The sequence below is a fragment of the Phyllopteryx taeniolatus genome, chromosome 15 (genome assembly GCF_024500385.1).
Source record: "Phyllopteryx taeniolatus isolate TA_2022b chromosome 15, UOR_Ptae_1.2, whole genome shotgun sequence".
NCBI classification, from domain to species: Eukaryota; Metazoa; Chordata; class Actinopteri; order Syngnathiformes; family Syngnathidae; genus Phyllopteryx; species Phyllopteryx taeniolatus.
This window is the reverse complement of record NC_084516.1, coordinates 5,906,615-5,929,240: the sequence shown is the minus strand read 5'-3', so window position 1 is coordinate 5,929,240 and position 22,626 is coordinate 5,906,615. Positions and strand designations below refer to the sequence as shown.

General features: G+C 41.3%; 3 protein-coding genes across 6 annotated transcripts in view; 1 reads left to right on the top strand and 2 right to left on the bottom strand.

The window, feature by feature from the left end:
* Positions 1 to 12,938, bottom strand: part of abl1 (c-abl oncogene 1, non-receptor tyrosine kinase) — a 32,635-nt gene extending 19,697 nt beyond the window's left edge. Inside the window, exons 1-2 of one of the 2 annotated variants that reach the window (XM_061799298.1) lie at positions 12,404 to 12,938; positions 10,359 to 10,737 (exon numbers count right to left, since the gene is read on the bottom strand). In XM_061799298.1, coding sequence (XP_061655282.1) covers positions 10,359 to 10,485 — 127 coding nt within the window. In that variant the 5' untranslated portion in view covers positions 10,486 to 10,737; positions 12,404 to 12,938. The remainder of the gene's footprint in view (positions 1 to 10,358; positions 10,738 to 12,403) is intronic. The other variant, XM_061799296.1, reaches the window with a different exon arrangement.
* Positions 12,939 to 14,597: 1,659 nt separating this feature from the next.
* On the bottom strand, positions 14,598 to 20,008 carry exosc2 (exosome component 2). Its single transcript, XM_061799236.1, has 9 exons — positions 19,834 to 20,008; positions 18,673 to 18,774; positions 18,228 to 18,273; positions 18,060 to 18,149; positions 17,428 to 17,493; positions 17,283 to 17,351; positions 17,038 to 17,214; positions 15,892 to 16,020; positions 14,598 to 14,937 (listed from the first exon to the last, which is right to left on the bottom strand). The coding sequence occupies exons 1-9, from the start codon at positions 19,953 to 19,955 to the stop codon at positions 14,857 to 14,859; spliced, it is 882 nt and encodes a 293-aa protein (XP_061655220.1). The 5' UTR covers positions 19,956 to 20,008; the 3' UTR covers positions 14,598 to 14,856.
* Positions 20,009 to 21,190: 1,182 nt separating this feature from the next.
* ric1 (RIC1 homolog, RAB6A GEF complex partner 1) overlaps positions 21,191 to 22,626 on the top strand; it is a 40,251-nt gene continuing 38,815 nt past the window's right edge. For 2 of the 3 annotated variants that reach the window (XM_061799233.1, XM_061799232.1), the window contains exon 1: positions 21,247 to 21,855. In XM_061799233.1, the coding sequence (XP_061655217.1) occupies positions 21,715 to 21,855 (141 nt within the window). In that variant the 5' untranslated portion in view covers positions 21,247 to 21,714. Of the gene's footprint in view, positions 21,856 to 22,626 lie in introns of all 3 variants that reach the window. The other variant, XM_061799234.1, reaches the window with a different exon arrangement.

Here is a 22,626-nt window from a genome sequence, read left to right as displayed (position 1 = left end):
ACAGCCCATTAATTTACCACAGTGCTATATAGGCTTGTGGAGATGAGATGATGAAGGAAAAAGGGGCAATAAAACCAAGGTGGAAAAAAAAAGGGTGGCGGTGGGGGGGGGCGTTGCAGATGGAGGAACATGAAGCACATTGTTTGCAAGTGAGATCATAGGGGGAATAATGTGATTTATAATCAAGCTAGTGCATTGCACGATGCACTGACGTACATCCACCTACAGGCCAAACATTTTCTGGAACTTTTCTGACACTCAGGACGTAGAAACGTAAAGCTCCAAAATGGAGGGATAACCACTATTCTTTCAAAAGTCGTTTGAAGTTCCAGTGGCGGAACGCCTCGCCAAACTGGCCTCAAGATTGATCTGCAGTGACTGAGAAGCTCATAGCTCTCCACTGGTGATTGTATTCTGTATGCAAGCTGAAATTCTTCCTTCCATATGTTAAGCCTGGCAACACCAGAGCAGTGCTCAACGGGTCTGGGACAGCTCAGTTCATTTTCCATTTTCCAAGGTGCCTTTTCAACAGACTGCAGGCTGACAGAAATGCCTCTGCACGCATTTGGATAAACCTTAAGACAAGCCTATTGGAGGCAATCAGAGCAACGGAGCATGTGCGTGATGCAGTGCAGAGCGAGTGAAAAATGTAAACGCATTACGGCATGCCGAGGGCAGATGTTTGCTGATCTTGTGGAGCGACGGTGCCATTCACTTGGCTTGCTTGGATACGGGACTCAACGGATGGCAGGGGCTCCTTGGTTTACAATGAATGAAGTGTGGCTGCCATTCTGCGCCTATGGCGCCCTCCAACCACCGCATCCAACCAAATTCATTCATTCATTCATTTTTACGTTTTAAACAAAGACAATCAGAATCATCTTTATTTGCCAAGCATGTCTAAAAAACACACAAATAGCACTATAGTGTATGAAAACCTCAAAAAAGGTAATATAAAGAAATAAATTTGGTTAATAACATGTAATTACTGTAGGTATTGTAGTATTTGTGTGCCTTTAAGGGGCGTGGCCTATCAAGTGATGTCAGGACCTGAAATTGGCTTGGCTGGTTATAGTTCAGTGTGAGCGTCTAGGTGTGAGCTGTGGCCTACAGCAGCTCCTTGTGATTACATTCATATTTTTTATATGTGGTTGATTGTTTGTCCGGGTTAATAAACGGCTGATAATGCATCGGTGACTGCCGTTCTCCTTGCCCACATGTGTGGCCAATACAGTACTTTAATTGCTCCTTTTTTTTCCCCACCTAACTCGAGCGGCAGTGTATCGGAAGCTTGCGTTTAACTCCAATTTTTGAAAGACAAACCATAAAAATTTACCAATCGACAGCTCGTAACTCTTGTAAAACTTGTCCTACTAACGCATTCAGTGTTTGATTCTTTAGAGCAAAACACATGGCACGTGAAATTAACATTTTAAAAAAATTATTAATCAATGAAAGAAGCCATCTTAGTGTTCCTCTAACAGTTCCCACATGGCTACCATGTATACGCAAGCGAATAAATACAAGCTGGCTCTCAGGCTGCCACATTTTATTCCCTAACTATCAATTACCAACTGGGCATTGCTTTTATTTTTTTATATGCCACGATAAAAATGTAACAAATGTCAGGGTTGATATGAAGGTAAGCTCTATAAAAGTCTTCTCTGGTTTGGTTCGTGACAAATTAGTAATGCAGTTATACCCCGCTCCACTGACAAAGACACGCACTAACTACACCGTCTCACAGCGCTGGAAACGTACAGCAGACTGCACTTGGCATCGCTCCTGTCCGTCAGTGAACAAGATTTATTGCACTATAAGCTGAGCAAACCTAATTACAGAGGAGCGAGGGAGAGAGCCGAAGCAGTGTCGGTCGTCCATGATTCCATACTACACGGATTTGCAATAAGAGTAGTGAAATACAGTGGTACATTGACTTACAAGTTTAATTTGTTCCGTGACCAAGCTCGTAACTCAATTTACTCATATTATATGTATCAATTTTCTCAACTGATCTGAACTTGGAATGCCATTAATTTGTTCCAGCGCCTAAAATTTTTTTTTTTTTTTACAAAATTTCAACTGGAATCCAAGCATTTATTGCCACCGACCAATATATTCATCAAGTACGTTTTTCAGTGGGTAGGCGTGGAAGAGAGTGTTGTCTCGCCTAGCTTGTCTGTGAAATTCAAGCTTGTATTTAACTGTAATGATGAACAAATGACAGTGGATTGCAGTGTTGCATGACTTTGGATTAGAAATCAGCACAACTTTTGAGTTGGAAGATAAAGGTTAGAGGGTGAATCTCGCCCTATCACGTCGATTATAAGGGAGAGAAATGCCAACACGGAAGTCGGACAAGTTAAGGCGCCTCACACTTGAACAGAGTATGTATATGCATTGTATAAACAGAGTAGTCGTATTTTTGTTGTTTTATAGTTTGAGGTGTCACAACAGCAAAAATTATTAGCATCAAAGTCTGTGTTATGTTATGCTTGACCTGTTTCTTTTCACAAATAGCTTGTTTTCTTCACTTACCAGTCAGAAGCAAGCATTTTTGGTTAAACCAAACCATGGTTGACTGCTGATTAGTAAAGAACAGAAAAAGATAGAAAACTTTTTTTTTTCCTGGTGAAAGTCCACTCTTTCATTTGGTAGTTATGATGTATTGTTAAAGAACATAATATTTTGTGGGTCTTGAACGAAGAGTCAGAATGCTCTAAAACGGCTCGCATTGTGGGGAACTCTGCTTTGAAAATGGCTGGCCTTGAATTGGCCACTCATAAGTCAAGGTATCACTTGTCAGAAACTAACAGAGGTACCATGGATTTATATGGTGTGATTGCCTGTTTACTTATGACTGTGAAAAATGCCTCCATGGCTCACAATCAGATGAGATTAAGAGGTTTTGGGTTGCACATAATTCCTCACTCAAGAGCTATCCACAGGGAGAACAGACACTTAGGAACAAAACTTTGGCAACCCCCGTTCAAGGTTAATTCCTTTAGCATCCGTTCGTGCTGGTAATGGGCTACTAAACTATAGCCAATGTGATCATGCGCTTTCTAATGAAATGCCTTTCTTAACGCACACTGGTATGTATTAGCTCAGGCAGTCTCAGGTTCTCTCCAGCCCAACTCCTTTCTTGCGAGGTGACTTATTGACTGTCAGTTTGCTATTGCGGCAATCGCCACTGCAGCCAAAACTGGGCTCGATAAAACCAGTTGAGATTTTTGGAAGTTATTTTAAATAGGGTGACAAGAACCAGGTGATTAATCAGAAATGTTGCTCATTTCTCGAAGCCCAGGATAAAAGGGCCAAAAACATGCAAACCAGCCTAAAGCATGTCAAAGGTTGTAATCAAGTCGTTTTCAGTTGTATTACTCAATTTGACTCATATTGTTGGCACAAAAGAGCATATTTTCTATTCCAGGAGAGTCAAGTACCAGGATCAAAACAAAAAACAGTAAAGAAGCAACGCATTCATGTCAGAGGGTTGTAAAAAGAAAAACCTGCCTAGCAGAATCACTATGTGCAGACTACAAAAAATGTGGTCAACACAGAAACCAAGACAGGATGAATGTTTACACTAAGACCACAATTGTGTTGTGTATGGCTGCAAACAAGTTCCACGCATGTATGTAGTGCCGATGGCTGCTTGATTTTCTTGCGAAATGTGCAAACCATATGGCGGGGAAAGCAGGCGGGTGGCCACACAAGACATTCAGGAATCAGTATTTTTTTTCTTTTTTTAAAAAAAACTAATAAATAGCAAACAAACAGCGATAATCACAAGGTCAGATGCTCCAACACAAGCCGTACAGATGTTGGCAAGATTCTCTAGTGTTTGTGTGAAACCGACATGCCTACATCTTCAAATTGTTGCGAGCAAAACAATGCATGTTGTGGGGGGGGGGGGGGGCTCAAATGTTTGGTTTGGAAAAACTGCAAAATGACATAAAATATATTAAGAGACAGACAAAAATAAATGGGAGGAAAGAGAGAGAGGAATGCAGATGCATCTCCACCGCTTTTATTCCATCCTCTCTACAGCGTAGTTATCGTTGCACAACACACCTCTGGCGCAACATGCAAATGAATCACAGGAAAACTGAGCACGTGTAGACCTCTTTCATAATAACAGTCCTACGATAACAAGAGCCACAGTTCCTCTTCATGTGCGAGGTCTCTCAAATAAATAAATAAACATCGATTAGGATGTTAAACATTTTCAAAATGATTAAAATGTTTTCTGAGAACATTGGGGACGAAGGGAAAAACAATAAAAAATGTATCGCTCAGGTTAATCTGAGATAACCGATAATTCAGATATTGAAAGAAAGGGGGTGAAAAATGCTAAAATTAGGCCCCATTATAAGTATGTGTGTACCCTGTTTTAGCTCTTCTTTCTTACGTGTGGAGTTTGCTGCTAGCGAGCTGGTGCCACTTGGGCCAACCGCCAGTCAATCACAACGCTGACTCATAGAAGGCCACCATTCATGGTGTGGGCAAATTAGAATGTGCATTAAAACAAGCATGTTTGTTTTTGGTTCCCTTGGGTGCACCCGCTACAAGCAGGCCCAGCACGTAACACATTTCTCATACGCTGACGCCTGACAGAAAAATGTTATGGTTAACAAGTTAACACTTAGAAAAAGAATGCTGCTTTGATTGCGTAAGAGTCTTACCTCCTCCAGTGAACACAAGGTTCTTAGGGAATGAATACAATGGAAAGTCAAACGCCCCTGAAGTCGAGCAAATTTTCAAGTCACATTAAATTCGAGACCTTGGCATATTTTATAAGACTTCCACAAGGGTGTTATTTTTCTTTGGCTTTTTGTGATGCCACCACACCACAAGGTACCGGCAACGGCAATGAGAAAGTGAGAGGATTACCAGAGGACCAGAAATTGAACCTAATTAGCCACATGCGTCTTGATCTTGGCTACACAGTGCTGCATGGCCAAAGGCAAATATGAGAAGGCATGAGCCGGTAACAGATTCTGACAGTGTGAAATCCGTGACCAAAAATATTGTGGTCTCATGGTATCACAGTATAATCTAAATAAAAATGGAGTACAATAGTTAAAGTACTTATTTCTCAGTAAAGATTTGTTTCTGGTGCAGCTATGCCAGTCTCATGTTGTGCTGCGCATACTTACAAGTTAGCACCATATAAAACAAACAGTGCCTTTTAAAAATAATAATAAACTAAATGCATCTGAAAAATCACTCATCTGTGATGGGTTCTGAGCAGCAGACTACATATTAAAAATAAATGGATCCCTAAACATATTATGAAACAATCATTCATATTTTTTAAACATTCTAAGAACACAGTATGAACCAAATACAGTAGTGTATTTGGGGGTCATTGATGGTGTATTTTCTATTCTCGGCAGAATATAAAACAAACACCCAATCCCTGACATGAAAACATTTTTAGAATCATTGTTCTATGGTGTGAAATTATTTGAGACTATAAAGAAATATCAAATGAAAAATTAATTGTTTCTGGTGCTGCTATTCTTGACACATTTTCTGCTGCAAAGTTTGAACTGTGAAATGCACACAGTGGTTTCTATGTTTGCAGTGTAAATTGTTAGCATGCGCGCTTCTTGTTTTTGTCTGGTTGCACTTGTTTTATCGGGCTGATGAAATTTTTTTGTCATGTTTGTTGTATTTCTACCGATGTAGTTCAGCAATGTGTGACACTTGCAACATATTGTTGTGCTTTTGTCCGCGACGCGCTTGCCATCTGTTGGTCAAACGCCAAAAGCCAGATGTGAAAGATGGTAGAGGAGCTTCAATTTCAGGTACATTTAAGGCATTAGGCATGATGCAACAGCTAGCTTCGCATGTAGCTTCTGTCTCAGCAGCTTGGTCTGAATGAATGTGGGAGGGGGAGTTTAGTGGATGTGCGCTACGAGTAGTTGTACGCAGAATCTCGCTGTCAGAATTTGATGAGCTAAAAAATAAAATTGCATATATACATGTATTGTTGCACTCCTGTTAAGAATGTTAAAATGCTACTTCAAACTTTTTTCTAAACAAATAGAGGTTTAATAAGTGCCACGGCTTCACTTCTAGTTCCACTATTTCCTGTGGGAACCTATGTTTCATAATAGCAACAAATTGTTGGTCGCAAAGTGTTCCGCAATGAATTGCAGTTCCACTGTAGCAAATATTTTCCAAATATCTTTTCAAAATCTTCAAATTACATCAGGTTTATGTCTGGGGGGAAATGTGATGTCATTATGTGCTGATTAATGGAGGGAAAGCGCCATCAAGTCAGCATTTGTCCCCACCACATAGCTGGCATTCAGCCACTTTGACGCTGACGATTTACGAAGGCACGCACCTGTTTTAAGCGGTCACGAGTAAGCGTCAGACTTCCTTCCAGGTGGACAAGGTTTGATCAGAGAGGGGCAAACAATTGATAATCTGTGCCTGTCCAGTAGGACTTGCTTGGCCCATAACAAGGGGGCGAGCCACTATGGAACAGCTTCTATCTCTCAACAGCTAGCCTGCACGAGCATTACTCCCAGGCCTCTGCTGCATGGGCGTACACGTATCAACAACATGCACATACACATAAACACAATCTTGAGGACCCAGGGGATCATAGAAGGAGATTTGGTGTCTAGACTGTATAGATTCCATGGGTTCCAGCCAGGAAAGAGCCAGTTACTCACTAAAACAGGCACTAGAATGCAGCTACCGTGGGAGGGGAGAAAACAGGCACGCACACAAATCAAAGGATGTCACCGATGGGATGTGCCATCTACATTCACACCTACACTTTGGACAATTCTTAAATGAAGTTAACATGCATGGAAGGAGCACCTGTAGGAAAACCAAGCAAGCAAATGGAGAACATGCAACTCCACACAGGAAGGCCAGAGTCGAGATTCGAACCCAGAAACCCGGTACTTGAGGCAGACTGTGCTCCGCTCTAGGCTACAACCATCAAAATTATTCTAAAAAAAAAAAAAAAAAAATTAAATATTTCCTTCTGTGTGTATTGATGCTAATATAACTACTGAAATAAATGAACTGCCCTTACTTTGATCTATTTATTATTTTCTTTTGTGTCTTAGTCTTGTAATTTTCTTTTAAAAATGCACACTTTCTGAAGTAACTGTCACTATAATCCTGAATAGTCATCCAAAAATTAACAGTAAGTGGCCCTTCAAAAACACCACCAGGGGGCAAGATTCTCAAGATCCCAACATAAAGTTAAAATGACCTCCAGTCAGTGACAGAAATTGGCAATCGGGACGTGTGCTACCGCACAGAGCGGCACTCCCATTGATAACTATATTCACCAAGTAATTCAATTGTCATTTCAAATTGTCTCTCACTTAGCGTTTGGAGCGGCACAGGATGGTCATAAATATTCGTCAGCACCCTTCTCCCCCCTTTGATGACGGCCACCCAGGGGACCTCGCACAGGGCGCCATTAAGGCGAGCAATGCCACAGCCTCCAGTCCAGCCTTCTCATTTGGGTAAATGACAGCAAAATGAGTAATTAACTTATCTCAATTAATCTCAATTACAAGACTATGCATAAGTGTAGAATATGGTAGATCAGAGGTGTATAGACCAAACATTTTTGTTGGTGTATTTTGTGGTGCCGTAACGTATTACTGTAATGGCATTTGCATTCATTTCATTCATTCATAGAGTGTTTTGAGTGGCAAGCATGGTCACGTAGCAAATTAAACTCGTAAGTCAAGGCACAACTGTATGGTTAACTACATGTAGGTCAAGTGCATCTTGTAATCTGCTCCAAAATCAGTCACATTCAGTGTACGTTGTCACAGTATATTCAGCTATCTGCAATTAAGCGCATCGATGAGATGGCGGCACAAGACAGGTCACTGCTTGCCTGCTCCGCCTAGCTCCCAGGCAGCTGAAAGGCAAGAGGTCTCAACCTGCCTGTGGAGCAGCAGCACGCCGCCGGCTCACACACACACGCGCGTGCAAAAAAAGAAAAGAAAAACATACACGCAGACAAAGTCAAATAATGTGTTGACAATGCCCTCCACTTGCACTGTGACTCACATCCCCCCCAGGACAGTCCAAGCGGCTCGTCACGGGGACGAGAGGGGGAAAACAAATAGGCGTCACTGTCGCTGACCCCGCGCCAAATTCGATCCATTTACCAGCAAATGCGCTCGCTCTATTTTTCTGACCTTCCCTGTCCTGTCCAACATCAGCCCCCCCTTCCACCTTATACAAGAGGCAGTGGAGACTATTCCCCGCCAAGGCAATCATAGCTCTACACACATTTGGTAAACTTATCAGTTTGCAGGCCACATGGATGGCACGGATCTGGTACAATGGTGCCAAGGATTAAGAGGCCCACCAATTGTAGCATGAGATTTACGTCAAAGAAAGTTACAGATTTTTTTTTTTTTTAACGGGGGATGTTGGATATTTTCAAGATAAAAAGTTGTAAATTTTTTAGATTAAAGTCGGAATAAAATAAGAAAATTATTTAAAAAGTTAGTTATTTTTTGAGAAAAAAAAAGTTGTGTATTTTTTTTTTTTACATTAAAGACATTTTGGAGATTAAGCAGTAATGTTATGAGAATGACGACGTATTTTTTAAGTGTATGTTTTCGAGGAAAGGTACCTCCATTTTAATTTAAAAAAAAGCATAAATATGATTTTAAAGTTATATATTTTTTAGAAAACAGTCAATTTTAGTCAATTTTTTAAATTAGTTTAAAATCTTAATTTCGACATTGAAGTTGTAATACTACAAGAAAAAGTTGTATATTTCCATGAATGGTTGCGTATTTAAGGAGAAAAAAAAGAGCAGTAGATTCAAGATTAAAGATTGATATGAGATGTGTAAACTGAGGAAAACGAGTATATTTTCCAGAAAAAAAGTTGTGTACATTTTTTTGAGGGGAAAAAAATCTGTATCTCTTCAAGATTAAAGTCACAAAATCGTACGTTTATGAGAACATGATCGTACATTTGAAATAAAATTTATATATTTTCAAGATTAAAGTTGTAATATTACTATGATATGCTTTCACAGACAGCTGTGTCTATTTGACCAACCATACGGTGCACAGGCCGAGCGCACTTTCACCCACAAGACTCTTTGGGATTTTGACTAAATCGGGAGCTGCCCGTACATGTTCAACTGCTGTCACTCGGCGTTGTTTTTGCAACATCTCTACTTTCTCACGAGGCGTTCTCCTCCACAGGATCAATGGCCTGAGCTTAACGCAATCAAGCAGCAAATACCCACTGACTCGAATTGAAGGAAGTCTGCTTCCTAATCACAAGAGCACAGATGAAATCAATTCCAACGAGCCTCATCTACATAAAGTGATCGAGACGCATGTGGGACAAAGAGTTGCACAACGCCATCTCACACGCACACTCACTAACACACACACACACACAAACCATTTCCTCCACCCATGACTCGATCAGCTAGGCTAGGTGAAAATTCAGAGCCACTTTCAAGCTACCTGGGACCGGTTTTAAAGTTGTGAAAATAACAAATAAAAAATGAAAACACTTACAAGGAGTACAGAGAAGACTTTACACTTTAAACATAACTACAAAAAAGGAACACTTACAAGGAGTTGCTGTAGACCACCACTCACACCCAGATGCTCACACGTCATCATTTGGCAAGGATATGATACTTTTCCATTAGATTACCCTCAATTCTCAGTTAATTGTCAGTTAATTCCCATAAACTCCCATGGAAAATGTTCCAATTTGAAATAGTTCCCAAATTCCACAGATTAGCTTCCCATGAAATTTACTGGAAACTTAATATCTGAAATAAAAAAGGTGTATATTTTAAAGATAAAAAGTCATATATTTGCAAAATTAAAGTTGTAATAATATGAAAATTAAGTTCTACATTTAAGTCAGCGCACATTTTAGGAAAAAAGCTGTTAACTTTCAAATTTAAAATCGTAATATTACAAGAACAAAGATGTATAGTATTGAACAAAAACTCCTATATTTTCAAGATTTAAGTCAAGTCATATTTTTGAGAAAAAAGTTGCATACTGTTTTGATAACTTAAATTTGAGATAAAAAGGTCATATTTGCAAGATTAAAATTGTAACATTTTCGACAAAGTTGTAATACTATGAGAAGAAAGTTCTAAATTTGATTTTTAAAAAAGTCAAGTATATTTTCCAAAATTCCCTAGATTAACTTCAGACATTACCCGGACATTTTCCAGTCTTTTGCAACCCTAGTAGTAAACAGACCGTGTTCAACTTTAGAGGTTCTACAAATCCTCAGCAGCTAATAGATAAGCTTCTTCATTATGATAAATAGACCGACGGTGGTCTTCCGTTTGTTCTTACCGTGCACAGCAAAGACATTGCAGGGCTGCGTCCCATGGCGCGTGGACTCCCTCTTCACACCCTTGATGAAGGCTGGCAGACTGGGTCTCCTCTGGTCCCCTGCAAACTTCCCCGGCTGCTGCCCCATAAGGGCAGGGTGCCAGGCCGTAGCCGGGACTCTGCGGGCCGGACTCAGGCGTCCGACAACTGGCCAGAGGGCAGGGAGTAGGAGGAGGAAGAGGGGAGGGGAAGAGCTGAGCAGCGGAGGAGACGGGAGGAGTCCTTCGCCCTGGGTCGGGATGTCCTCTCCTGGTGTGATGCAGATTTGTTCTGCAGGTCCAAGCTACTCCAGCGTGCCTCTTTTTATCACGCATTAATGGGATTGGGGTGCTTGAGGAATCTATGGGGAATGGGAGGACAATTTTTATTCAAGTGTCATTAAGCACACCTCCATCAATCTGTTTTCTATTGCGCTTTTGTCCTCGTTAGCGTCGCTGGAGTCTCTGCCAGCTGACTTTGGCACGTGCGAAGCCGGGTGCACGCCGGACTGGGTGCCACAACCTTCCATCGTTCATTTTTATTCCTTCCTACCTTCCACCCTTCTTTCCTCCATTGCATACATTTTAATTTTTATTTATTTCAACTTTATTTCACGAGGACTGGTCCAATTGAGATTCTAAATTGCTTTTGCAAGGGAGTCCTTGCCAAGACAGCTGTAGAATAGTTCCAAATTAAATATGCATAACTTGCACAAGAACAATCGGCAGGAGTTACAGTGTGCAAATCACATCAATACATCAGCATCGTCAGTCATCACTTTCTCCCTTCTTTGCATCTTGCTTTCCTTCCTTTCATACTTCCCTTCTAGTAATTTTTCCATTCTTCCATCCATCCATCCATCCATCCTTGTTTGCCTTCCTTCCAGCCTACCTTCTCTCCTCTTCCTTTCATTCATCACATCTATCCTAGCTTCCTGCCATCCGTCTGTTTTTCCTTGCTTCCATCCTACCAATGTACCTCCCTCTCCCGCTTCTTTCTATCCTTTCAATACAACCTGCCATTCTTTTTCTTCCTCCGGTCCTTCCTTTCATACAATCCTTCTCCCCTTCTTTCCATCCATTCATGCCATCCTTCCCCCTTTCTAACCCACTTCCTACCTTCTGTGCTCCTTCCTTTCATCCTTCTTTCCTTGAGTACATCCATCCTTCCATTTTTCCTTCCTTTCATACACCCTTCCCTCCAACCCATATTTTCATTATTCCTTCCTTCCATTAATAACAGATATCCTGGCTTCCTGTAATCGCTTTTTCCTTCCTCACTCCCTTCTTTCCATCCATCACCTTCCTTCTATTTTTCATTACTTCCATTTTGTCCTCCATCTCTTTCCTTTTCCCCCCTTCTTCCTTTCATACCATCCTTCCTCCCTACAATTTTACCTTCCTTCTTTCCACCCTTTCATACTAACCTTCCATTCTACCTTGTCGCTTCCTCCTTACTCTCTTTTTTCCAACCTTTCATACATTCCTTCCTCCTATATTTATTTTCCTTCTCCCACTCTCCCTTCTTTCCACTCATTCCATCTTTTCATACCATCCTTCCTTCCTTGGTACCTTCCATGCTTCTTTCCATCTGTCCATCATTTTTTCTTACTTTCATACTATCCTTCTAGCCTCACTTCTTTCCTCCCATTTATACCATCCATCCTAGCTTCTTGTCATCTTTCTTTTTCCCTTTCTTCCTGCTTCAGTCTTCCTTCCTCCCTTTCCCAACCTTTAACCTTCGTTTCAACCTTCCTTTCCTTCCTTCTATCCTTTTTTTCTTTCCTTCCATCATTTCATTGTCACTTCCTTTCATTCTTCCTACATCAAATAGGTTTATTTGAAAAGTGTATAACTACTTATGGCCCACTTGGCGTAAAACTACAAGAAACTTAGCATAGCACTATTGTTATCCTAACTTTAAAGTTGCCGACGAGCATGTTATCGCTGCGAGTCAAGTCAAAGAATGGAAAACCCGTCCAAAAAACATGTGTGGTGAGGCAAATAGGGCAGTGAAAGGCAACTTACGTGTTGTTGTAAACTTATATCCCGTAGTTTAGCCGAGCAACATAAGCTAAAAGTGCAGATAGCCATGGAGGCTAGCTCGCGTTAGCCTCTGGTCCTCTTTGAAGGCGCAGGAGCAGTCAACAGTTGGTCGGCGGCGCCGCGTCGCCTCCTCCTCACCCGAACACTTTTCTCAACAAAAACATCTCCAAATTCAACACTTTTGCTTTATTCCAGCCACAGGGAGCTAAGTGGCAAACCTCCGCGACTCTCCCCACCCATCACCACCGGACTCTACTTGGAGAGCGAAATCGAAATCCAGGCGACTCCTCCGTCAGCCGGACGCCGCCAACGGCGTCTGTCGTGCCCGCGTGGAGACCGCCGCTGGCCGCTTCGCTGTCGCAGAGCCGCCGTGTCGCACACGCCTACTCATTGCCCCTCATGTGAGACTCCGGGGAGCTGCGGCGAACTTTCGACCGAGCGCTCGTCGTCGGGTGGCTGCTGGGGCCGCCATACTTCCATACGCAAGGTGGTTGACACAAATATGTGGGTGGGACCACGTGTGACGTCACGTACGTGCGTGGGCTCGTAAGTTCTTCAAGCCGGTGCACCAGAAAGTTTTTTTTTGGGGGGGGGGGGGGGGGTCCCTATGTACAGTACAACATTTCAAAGTTAGCAACGTAAAACCTTATTTACTTTTTCACTGTAGTTTGCAGATGTGGAAAAAGTACTCAGACTTTGTATTTAACAAGTACAGAAATGCAAAAATATATAGTTTTTTTTTAAACCGGTTTGATTCCTTGATTTACAAATGATGGATGGTGTGCAGTGAGGAAGAATATATCAAATGAATAAAAGGAATAAAGAATGAATGGAAGGATTGAAGGGAGTAGGATGGAAGTATGAAATAAAAGGAAGAAGGAACTGGAGGATGTATGAAAGGAAGGAAGGCTGGTGTTAAGTGAAAGAAAGCAAAAGTGATGCAACAACGGTAGGATGGAATTAAGGGGAAAAATGATGGAAGTAAGAAGGAAGAAAAAAAAAAGTCCAAGTAAGGGAGAAATAAAGGTAGAAAGGAAAAGGGGTGTTAGAAAGAAGGGTGGGAAGGAAAAAAACTGAAGGGAGAAATATGGTGAGAAAGGAAGGAAAGAAGGATCAAAGTTGAAGGTAGAAGTCCGAATTAAAAGCCAATAGGAGGATGGAAAGAATGGAGGAACTATGAAATGAAGGACAAAGGAGGGTGACAATAAATGGAAGGGAAAAGGGTGCAATGAAGGATGGAAGGTAGGTAGGAAGAATGGAGAGATGAAAGTAATAACAAAACAGGGTGTACATGAAAAGGAAGGAAAGGGTGCAAAGAAGACTGAACTAAAGGGAGACAATAGAATAATTGAAGAAAAGACAAAAGGGTGCAAGGAAGAGATTAAAATGGAATGATAGAAGAAATGAAGGACAAAAAACAAAGATGAGGGTAGGAAAAAAGAATGGAAGGACAGAATTATGGTATGAAATGTCCAAAAGGGAGGAAGAAAGTATGAACTAAAGGAAAGATGGACAGACGAATGGAAAGGAAAAAAAGGAAGCAAGGAAGGAAAGATGGGAGAAATTAAGAGCAGAAAGAATTAAAGTAGTATAGCTAGCTGTGGTTTGAAAGGAAGGAAAGAAGGCAGGAAAGGAAGGAGTTGGAAGTAAAAAGGCTGCAAGGAAGCACAGAAGTGTGAAATAAATGAAAGGTGAAAAGGAAGGAAAAAAGATGCAAGGAAGGATGGAGGAAGGCAAGAAATGAAGGGAAAATGAGGCCAGAAGAAAGGATAAAGGATCTATGAAAGGAAGTACAGAAGGATGGAAGGGAGGATGTATGAAAGGTAGGCAAAAGAGAGGAAGAAGGAAAGGAAGCTAACCAGGAAGAAAAAAGGAGGGTCCATTCCTCAATAAATAACAATGAACAGTGTAAGAATCGATATCCTTATTTTTTGATAGTAATTACAATGTGGCAAAAGTCCGGTACTGTAAGTAGAAGTACAGATACCGCCACTTTTTGATAATGTGGCACGAGAAAAGAAAAAAATAAATAAATTAAACACTACATTGCAGAACTGTGCCCATGAGTGTATAACATTGTTTGGGTTTTTTTGTTTCATGTTTTTACTATGGCCCTAAAACGAGAGTTAGATGATGTGCAAAGTGTAAAATAAAGTTTACTTTTATGTCACACTGCTGCAGGTTTATGTACAGTTTTATTCACAGTACACAAACATAACCAGTGCAGTCAGTCATTACCTGGGAGTCATGCAACACTAAAAATCACAAGACATTTTATTGCATATATGCATACAGTTGTTGTTGTTTTACAAAGTCACAAAAAGAAGTTTTACTTGTTGGGATTCCAACAGCAGAGAGCATACAAAAATGGGAAATGTTTGTAAAGTTGATTTGGTCAGCGTGTGACTCAACGCCGGCTGTAAACGACTCCCAATTTAACCTTCCTGTTCAATAAGCTTCTGTTGTGTCAGCATTACAACCTCCTCCATCACTTCTGGTTTCAGAATGTCTTTAACCTGCAGAGACCACACACACACACACACGCATATGCGTCATGTCATTTTGTTTTGTTTAAACATGTTCTTGTTTCTCTTTTTGTAGCCTATCATATTGGGATCGATATCTGGGAAATATTTAACCATCTACTAATCAAAGGGGATCCATCCATCCATTTTGACTGTTTGTATACAAATACATGCATGTTAACATGCAAGGAAGGGAAGGGGGATTTATTTCAACCCCGAAGCCTCGCTAACACCATCGCTAGCAGGCTCTCGTATCGTAGCCGAAGGCGGAACCTCTCACAGTGTTGTAAAAACTCACTGGCTGGGACCTGCCTGAGCCTGCTATCTAGCCATCACTAGCTTCTGCAGAAAGATTGCTTGCCTGGCCTACGCTGCATCCACCAAGGCTAAATGTGTGTTGTTGCTTTTTAATTGTTTCTTTGTTTGTGTGAAACTACGTTAAGCATCTTTGGGTGTTGGGGAAAATTGTCTGTGAGCGAGTCTTTCTGCCCCTGCAATAACAGTGGGGCTAAATAACAATGACCGCCCCACACTGCGTTTCTTCCCAGATGACATGACCAGCTAGGCTGGGCAAAATTCCAGTCAGTTTCAAGTGACAGCCGGACACCAGTGAGAAACACAATTATGAAGAAGCACGATCACGCGACAACAGCCACATCGACATCACCCACGAGTACGAAGCCCCTGCTACCAGGTGATAGCCTAAAGGTAAGCAGAGTTGCACTGAGTTTTGTTGGATGCACACATTAGCGTTATCTTGTGTATAAGTGTCACGTACTTGACTGTTTGGGGAAATTGTGTTTGTGGGGGGCGATATGATGTGTCCATGCGCCACATACACACAGTGCTGTGTATGAAGCGCTGTCTCCACGAGTGAAAATGCTTTTATCGTTTTGATGAACATGCACTTTTTAATCGCACTCTTGTTCCACTCCTGCTTCCTACCTGGTGTTGTAGTGAAGATTCATAGCAGTAGAGAACACTGGTGTCAAACAGTCGGACCTTGTGCGCCGCCAAAGCCAGCAGGCAGTTCCTTAACCGGGAAATGACCTCGCGGTCAGACAGGCTGACAGGCTGTAAGAGGGGGGACACAAACAAAAACATGAACAGAACAATAAAAACAGACACATTCACAAGGTTTTTACTAAGGGATGGGAAAACTTGTATACTCAAGTTGTATACTGGTATACTGTACATAAATAAAATTCGAACATAGAACAAAATAACAACAACAATAATAATAATAAAATATATCTCTTTAAAAACCAAATTAATCTGTGACATCGAAAAACTCCTGCAACGAGGCTTTGTGTCTTTAGACCGAACTGTTAGTCCTTTTGTTGGCCACCAGCTGTTCCATCAGTGGGGAACAACACCACATCCATCATTTCAAGATGGATGTGGTGTTGTGGTCAGATGGACCATGTGCACGGCAACACATGAAGCATTTTACAGGGGAAAGGTTAGGGTGAGTACAAGTTTCCAATATCCTTTTGTGTTAAGCTACATGGCATCTGACGAAAAAATAACTTCAATCTTTAAATATGTGATAACATGGCACTGTGCCACACTTGCTCTTGGGCTCCTAAATTTAAATTGGTTTTATTGACGCATTTAAAGGCTATTTGGTCAACTCAAGCATTTTTATCCAGGTGTTATCCATTCCCGCTTGAGCCTCCACAACTGAACTCTGTCTGCTACTCCAGCACAGAAGTCAGGGATACCTGCACTTCAGGAAGAATTTCCCTGTTTTGCCGCTGCCAAGCGTAACTCACTTGCAGCCTGGACACCGAGTCAGTGAACATCTCGCGCTATGACCCAAACATGCGAGCCTTCAAAAGTCTCCAAGAACACCAGAAAAAAGCCAAAAAAGATTTGTTGCTCCTCGATTTTCTTTTTAAAGCATCATTTGAGGGTTTGAATACTCACTAAATATTGCGGCAAACTAAAGTCGTCAAAATTGCGTCACTCTCAAAGGGGCCGCAACATAGAGAACACATTACAGTAAATACGGTGTTAAGGATAATTAAAATACAGTTTATCGGTAAACCATTTCAACCCTAATCAGAAGAAATTTAACAAATGCCTCACCTCGTGGCTGGTGTAGAAGCCCCCGGCCTCCTCCTCCTGCTGTCCCGGTGTGGGATACAGCCACACAAAGCCGTTATTACCTAGGATGATGGAGGCCCCGCACGGGAGGTTGTGGAAATGTGTTTTCTGTCTTTTGATGAGAGACGGAGAAAGCTGGACGAGCACCCCCTGGCCGAGCTGCGATCAAAGACACAATCAGCACCACGTTTACAGTGAACTGAACCCCATTTTGCTCTGTAACTTACTTTCCCATACTTTAAGCTACGAGTGTGAAGTGACAAGGCGCCATCTGAGAAGACAGACTGCACCTCTGCCTGAAAACAGAGGAAAGGTTTATAGGAGAGACATTTAAAAATTGAATAAACGTTAGGAAATAAAGAAAAAGAATACACTGATGAGGTCTCCCTCGAGTAGATATTCTCTCATGGTGAGCTCGTCTTCTGCTGATCTTCTCCTCTGGAAGAAAATAGTAAAATATAAAGTCTTTTGAAGAAAACATCTATAGCACAGGAGTCATTTTCAAATACAGCCAGATGTCATTTTATGTGGGCCACGGGTTTGTCACACTTTTTTATTGACTTCTGTTCAAAACTACTTATCCATCATAAAAGTTTAGCCCAACTGTTAATTTTAGCCTATGAAGGAATGTGGTTGGATGTTTGGTGGTAGTCGGAGGGGCCGTAGCTGCAGAATGGCAGCCACGCTTCCGTCAGACTGCCCCAGGGCAGCTGTGGCACCACAAGTAGCTTACCAACACTAGTGTGTGACTGTTGAGTGAATGAATAATGCAGTGATGGGGGCAATTATTAGGGTTCCCACACAGAACATATTAGGTAAGAGACAATAAGAGGAACTGCCAAGCGCTCTGTAAACAAACACAGTGCAGGTCAGCTTCTGACTACCGATATGCTTTTGGAAGAAGGTCATCACATCACCAAAAAACTTTGTTTCCTATTCTAAAATACTGGAATTAGAACAACTTCAAAGTCAAGCAGCCTCTGTGGATTTTTTTTATTTTTTACCAGTTCTCCTCCAGGAAGGTTGACGGAAGACAACAAAAGGACGGAGTCGAGTCGGGAGTTTGTCTCTACCTTCCATCGTTTCTGTTGTACCTATATAAAAACATGAAAAACTTAAATACGATAACAGTGGACCATTACTTGGGAGTTGTAAGGAGTAAGAGACATTACCTCTGTGATTCTGCCAACCACCACATCACCAACCTCACCGTTGAACCTGCAATCCAATACAAAGACTTAAGAACACATTTATTTTTCTCATTTTAGCCCCGAATTACCAAAACGAGGGAGAGGTTTAAGTCATAAAAACTATATTCAATATTATTGTAAGCCACTGTAACATTATGCACTGTTTGAACATTAATATAGGAAAACAAAACAAAAAAGCTGCAATAAATAATTTAAAATAATATTGCACCTAAACAAGTTTAAAAACAAACAGTTCTTAAAGATTGCAAGGAAATGTATTGCCCTAAAAAGTTAAATACCACTGAACTGTACTTGGGCAGTGATTTTTCACGTACCACAAGAGGGAACCCACGTATCGCTAGTGGTACACATACCACACTTTGAGAATCACTTGTGCTAAAAATCAGTGTTTGCGTACCGCGCTTACCTAGTCTTGAGTGGTCTCACACAAATGAGTTTGTCCACTCGCTGCACTTCTCCAGCCACAGAAGCAGTCAGTTTCTCCTCATCCACATAAGTACCATGGCCCCTGGGGACGAAAGAAAATTATATGGTATGGCAATATTTAATGACGATCTCTCCGATTGAGGTATGACTGTCCATCTGTTCTTTTTCTATCTCACTTATCCTCATGGGGTTGAGCTGGACTGACTATAGACTAGCTGCCAGCCAATTGCTGGGCACATAAACATAGTAAATGGAGTATAGTATAGTCACGCAGACAAACAAAAAAAGAATATACTTCTACTACTACTCAGTCAGTTGCTGTAATATTAGTCATTTTTTTCACAGAAGATAAAGAATATATGCCTGAATATCTTTTCTTTTAAATCTGTCTCCATGTGTTGTTCAAATATCAGTTGCTTAATTGTTGTAAAACGGCAACTATCGATGTTAACTATTAGCACGGCAGCAGGATTTTATGTTATATGTTAGCATTAAGTTAGCGGGCAGCTCTTAAGGCAACGTAGTTTGGTTGTTTTAAATAAATGTGTAAATCTTTGTTTTGTGTTTAATTTGACATTCAATTTAAACTGGAAGTGCCATTAAACAGCTTCAGCCTCTTTTTTTGATGAAATTATCACTATTGAACAATCTGCGGTTTATTGTGAAGTGAGTTGAGTTCACTGCCACAATACAGCGCCCTTAACTCAAGTCAAAGCAAAAAATAAATAAATAAATCGAGGAACTCCCACATCGGCTCACTCGTAACGCAATCCCTTTACCCGTTATTCATACGCCAAGTCAGTGCCCCAGCTTTTGAAAACACTCAAAAACATAAAGGATTCCATCCTAAACAGCTCAGATGAACATGAACCACACAAAATCAAATGGTGGAATTATTTCAGTGATTAGGCCATCACAGATAATGGAAATTACAATAAATTTTTAGATCAACTGGGGAGGGGGGGGGGGGGGGGGGGAGATTATGCGCACATAATAACCTCGAAAATTTGACTTTTAAAAGCAATTAGACAGGAAGCTTCAAGCAAGGCTGCATGAGGCTTCACCTTAAAAACAATGTGGTCAGAATTTATTTACACGGAGCAGACAGCAGGCTTAATATGGAACGATAACACGGACCTACCTCATGAAACCAGAGTCTGACGTGATCACATCGCCGGGCACGACCAAATCTCTTCTGTCCCCAGTGGAAAGACAAAAAGATACTAGTTTTCGAATAGCTGGTAATCTCATGTCAGCCGCCATGCTGCTTTGCTGCGCCGCTTCTTCTTCTTCTTCTTTGCTGTCTTCCTGTTCCCTGTTGTAATGTGACATTTTCACAGAGGTCGCCATCTACCGTAATAGTTAAGAACTTCAACTTTTTTACGTTCAATGTGAATCCAGCAACATGAAATACAGTCTCGATATTTTAAAATATATATAAATAAATTATTTAAAAAAAAAAAAACTACTTAACTAATAAAGTACTGCAGATATAATTTGAATAAAAACAATGCTTAAATAAATGTTCAGAAACAAACAGTTCTAAAAGATTAAATGCAAATTAGTTTTACTATAAAGGTTTAATACAACTGAACGGACTGTACCAGATATAAACATATATTTTAACCCACTGTAAAATTATGCACATCTTAAACATTTCATTTAGTTTTAGTACAAAATACCTCTTCAAGAATTACTATAGGGGATGACAGGCAACGAGCAGTGCCACGAATTGAAATCCCAAGGATTGTAATTGCCACAAGATGGTGGCAAAGTGCTACATAAAGCTCCTCAACGCACTAAAACATTGTTCCTTGGCACCAAGATGCCACCAAAACAATACTTTTATATTAGACAACGCTTTGGTCTGAGCACAAAAACAGTGTGTGTGTGGGGGGGGGGATCTGCAAATAGGTGAATCAGCGAGAAGCAACTCTATAAAAGAGGATGTAAAATGATGTTTAAAAAAAAACATTCACCAGACTATTTCAAAAGGATTCCAGTTGATGTAAAAATTGCATAAATGCTTTTAAAAATTGCACAATGGGGATAAAACATCATACAATACAGTGTGTTTTAATGAAGTAAAATAGGGCTATTTTTTCCTTTTAAAACACGTTCCAATAATTTTGGGGTGTGTGTTTTTTTGTGGTTTTTTTGGGGGGTGGCTGGAACTGATAATGGCATTTCTATTTATTTCAAGAGAAAAGGATGATTTGAGCCACAAATGTTGTACGAGTGTTAAGACGGAACAAATTAAACTCGTAAGTCAAGGCACAAGTGACTCAACTGGGGAGTGTTTAAAGATACGAGCTGTCGATCGGACGATTATATTTTTGCTCTGATTGAGTGCACGGACTCAAGACACGAGCACTGCATGGCAACAACATGCAACTCGTTAATCAAGGCGCCACTTGTTTCTATCGCAAGCACGTGGTTTTGCAGAAATAACAACGACCACTGGGTGTCAGTGTTGACGACCCGATTCAACGCAGCGCGGCAGTGTGACGTCACATGTCAACACCAGGACAACTTTGTCGCCGTGGCCAATCAGCGTCGAGTAAAAGATGGCGTCGGCGAGGAGGCACCGAGGAGTGAGAGCCGAGTGCCGAACGGTCAGTAAACACCTCCGAAACCCACTCCGTGGCCACTGAGACAGCGACGGGCTGACGTTAACCGTCCCGCGGACACCCGTAAGATATCCTCGGGGGTGTTGGTGCTCCTACCCCCGGCTCGGTCGCTGTTGTTTTCGGCCTCGGGGGGAGAGTTCGTTAGCGTCAAGTTGGGAAAGCTCCGCTAGCTTGAGCTAGCCGCGATCGCCTCTCTGGATTGTTCTCGTGGACACTCATGAACCCACAACAGCGACCAAAACACATTTGTAAGGCATTTTGTTTGTTTTCTCATTTGGCGGCCCAGCATGTGTAAACTGGATTAAAAAAAATACACATTTGCGGTGGACTAGTGAGAAAAAAAAAGAAAAAAAAAAGGTGGGGGCCAGGCGAGCCGGAGGCAGTTGGCCGTTATGTATTTTCTCACTGGCTGGCCACGGAGGCTCCTGTGCCCGCTGAGGAGCGCCGAGGAGCCCTTCCACATCCAGCCCAGCTCGCAGCGCTTTTACTTCGCCCTGCTTTCCGAGACGCAGCTCAGCATCTGGTTCAGTCGGGTAAGAGTGGCACCATGCATATCACACTAGCATCATGCATAATTGAATCACTGCAAAATCATCCACGCATTGGGTTTGTTTGCATCGCCACTGATGTTATGGAAACTGGTGAGAAATGCAAAGGTATTGTGGTTTGGTATGTAAAGGTATTTGCCTATAAAACACATACTGTACCAGATAAACAGTATAAAAGCGACCTTGTTTTTAGTAAAACTGAGCTCTTAGTCATTATTGTCCACCTGATGAATGTTTTCTGTCCATGTCTAACCCTCCCTAGGGATCTTAAGCCAAACCCAAAGTAATCACAATAGTAAACGCGTGGTTGAATTATATCTGTCCATCAGAAGTGAATTTAGCAGATTGGGTTTCCACTGCAGCTCCAAGGCCCCAATTCTGATTTCATGTCCGATTTATTTCGATTGTCTATTCAAGCGACGCATATCCGATATGTGTGTGTTGACATTCACAGAACACATAGAACAATAACATATATTCGTTGTCCTATGTGAAAAATGACCGTTGTTACAGCATCTTACTGAGTCAGTTGTGAAAATCTTCGTGTTTCTCTATGTATTATACTGCCCCCCTGGTGGTCAAGGCGTGCACACCAGAAGAAGCAAGCAACACGATGTCCATTGAATTGAAGGAAAAAATGTGGCAAAACTGTATAGTTGTGTACATTCTATTTAATTGTCATTACTGTCTTTTTTTATAAAGTACAATGTTATTAAGTGCTATTTCTTATTCAAAACATTACAAAAGTTTTTGTAG

What these genes read in the sequence shown, in the direction of transcription:
- exosc2 (XM_061799236.1), bottom strand. Translation starts at nt 19,955, where the DNA reads ATGGCGGCTGACATGAGATTACCAGCTATTCGAAAACTAGTATCTTTT. An exon ending in ACCTTCCTGGAGGAGAACTG is followed by an intron (nt 17,494 to 18,059) that starts GTAAAAAATAAA and finishes ATTTTCTTCCAG; the next exon opens with AGGAGAAGATCAGCAGAAGA. An exon ending in GTAGCTTAAAGTATGGGAAA is followed by an intron (nt 17,215 to 17,282) that starts GTAAGTTACAGA and finishes CTTTGATCGCAG; the next exon opens with CTCGGCCAGGGGGTGCTCGT.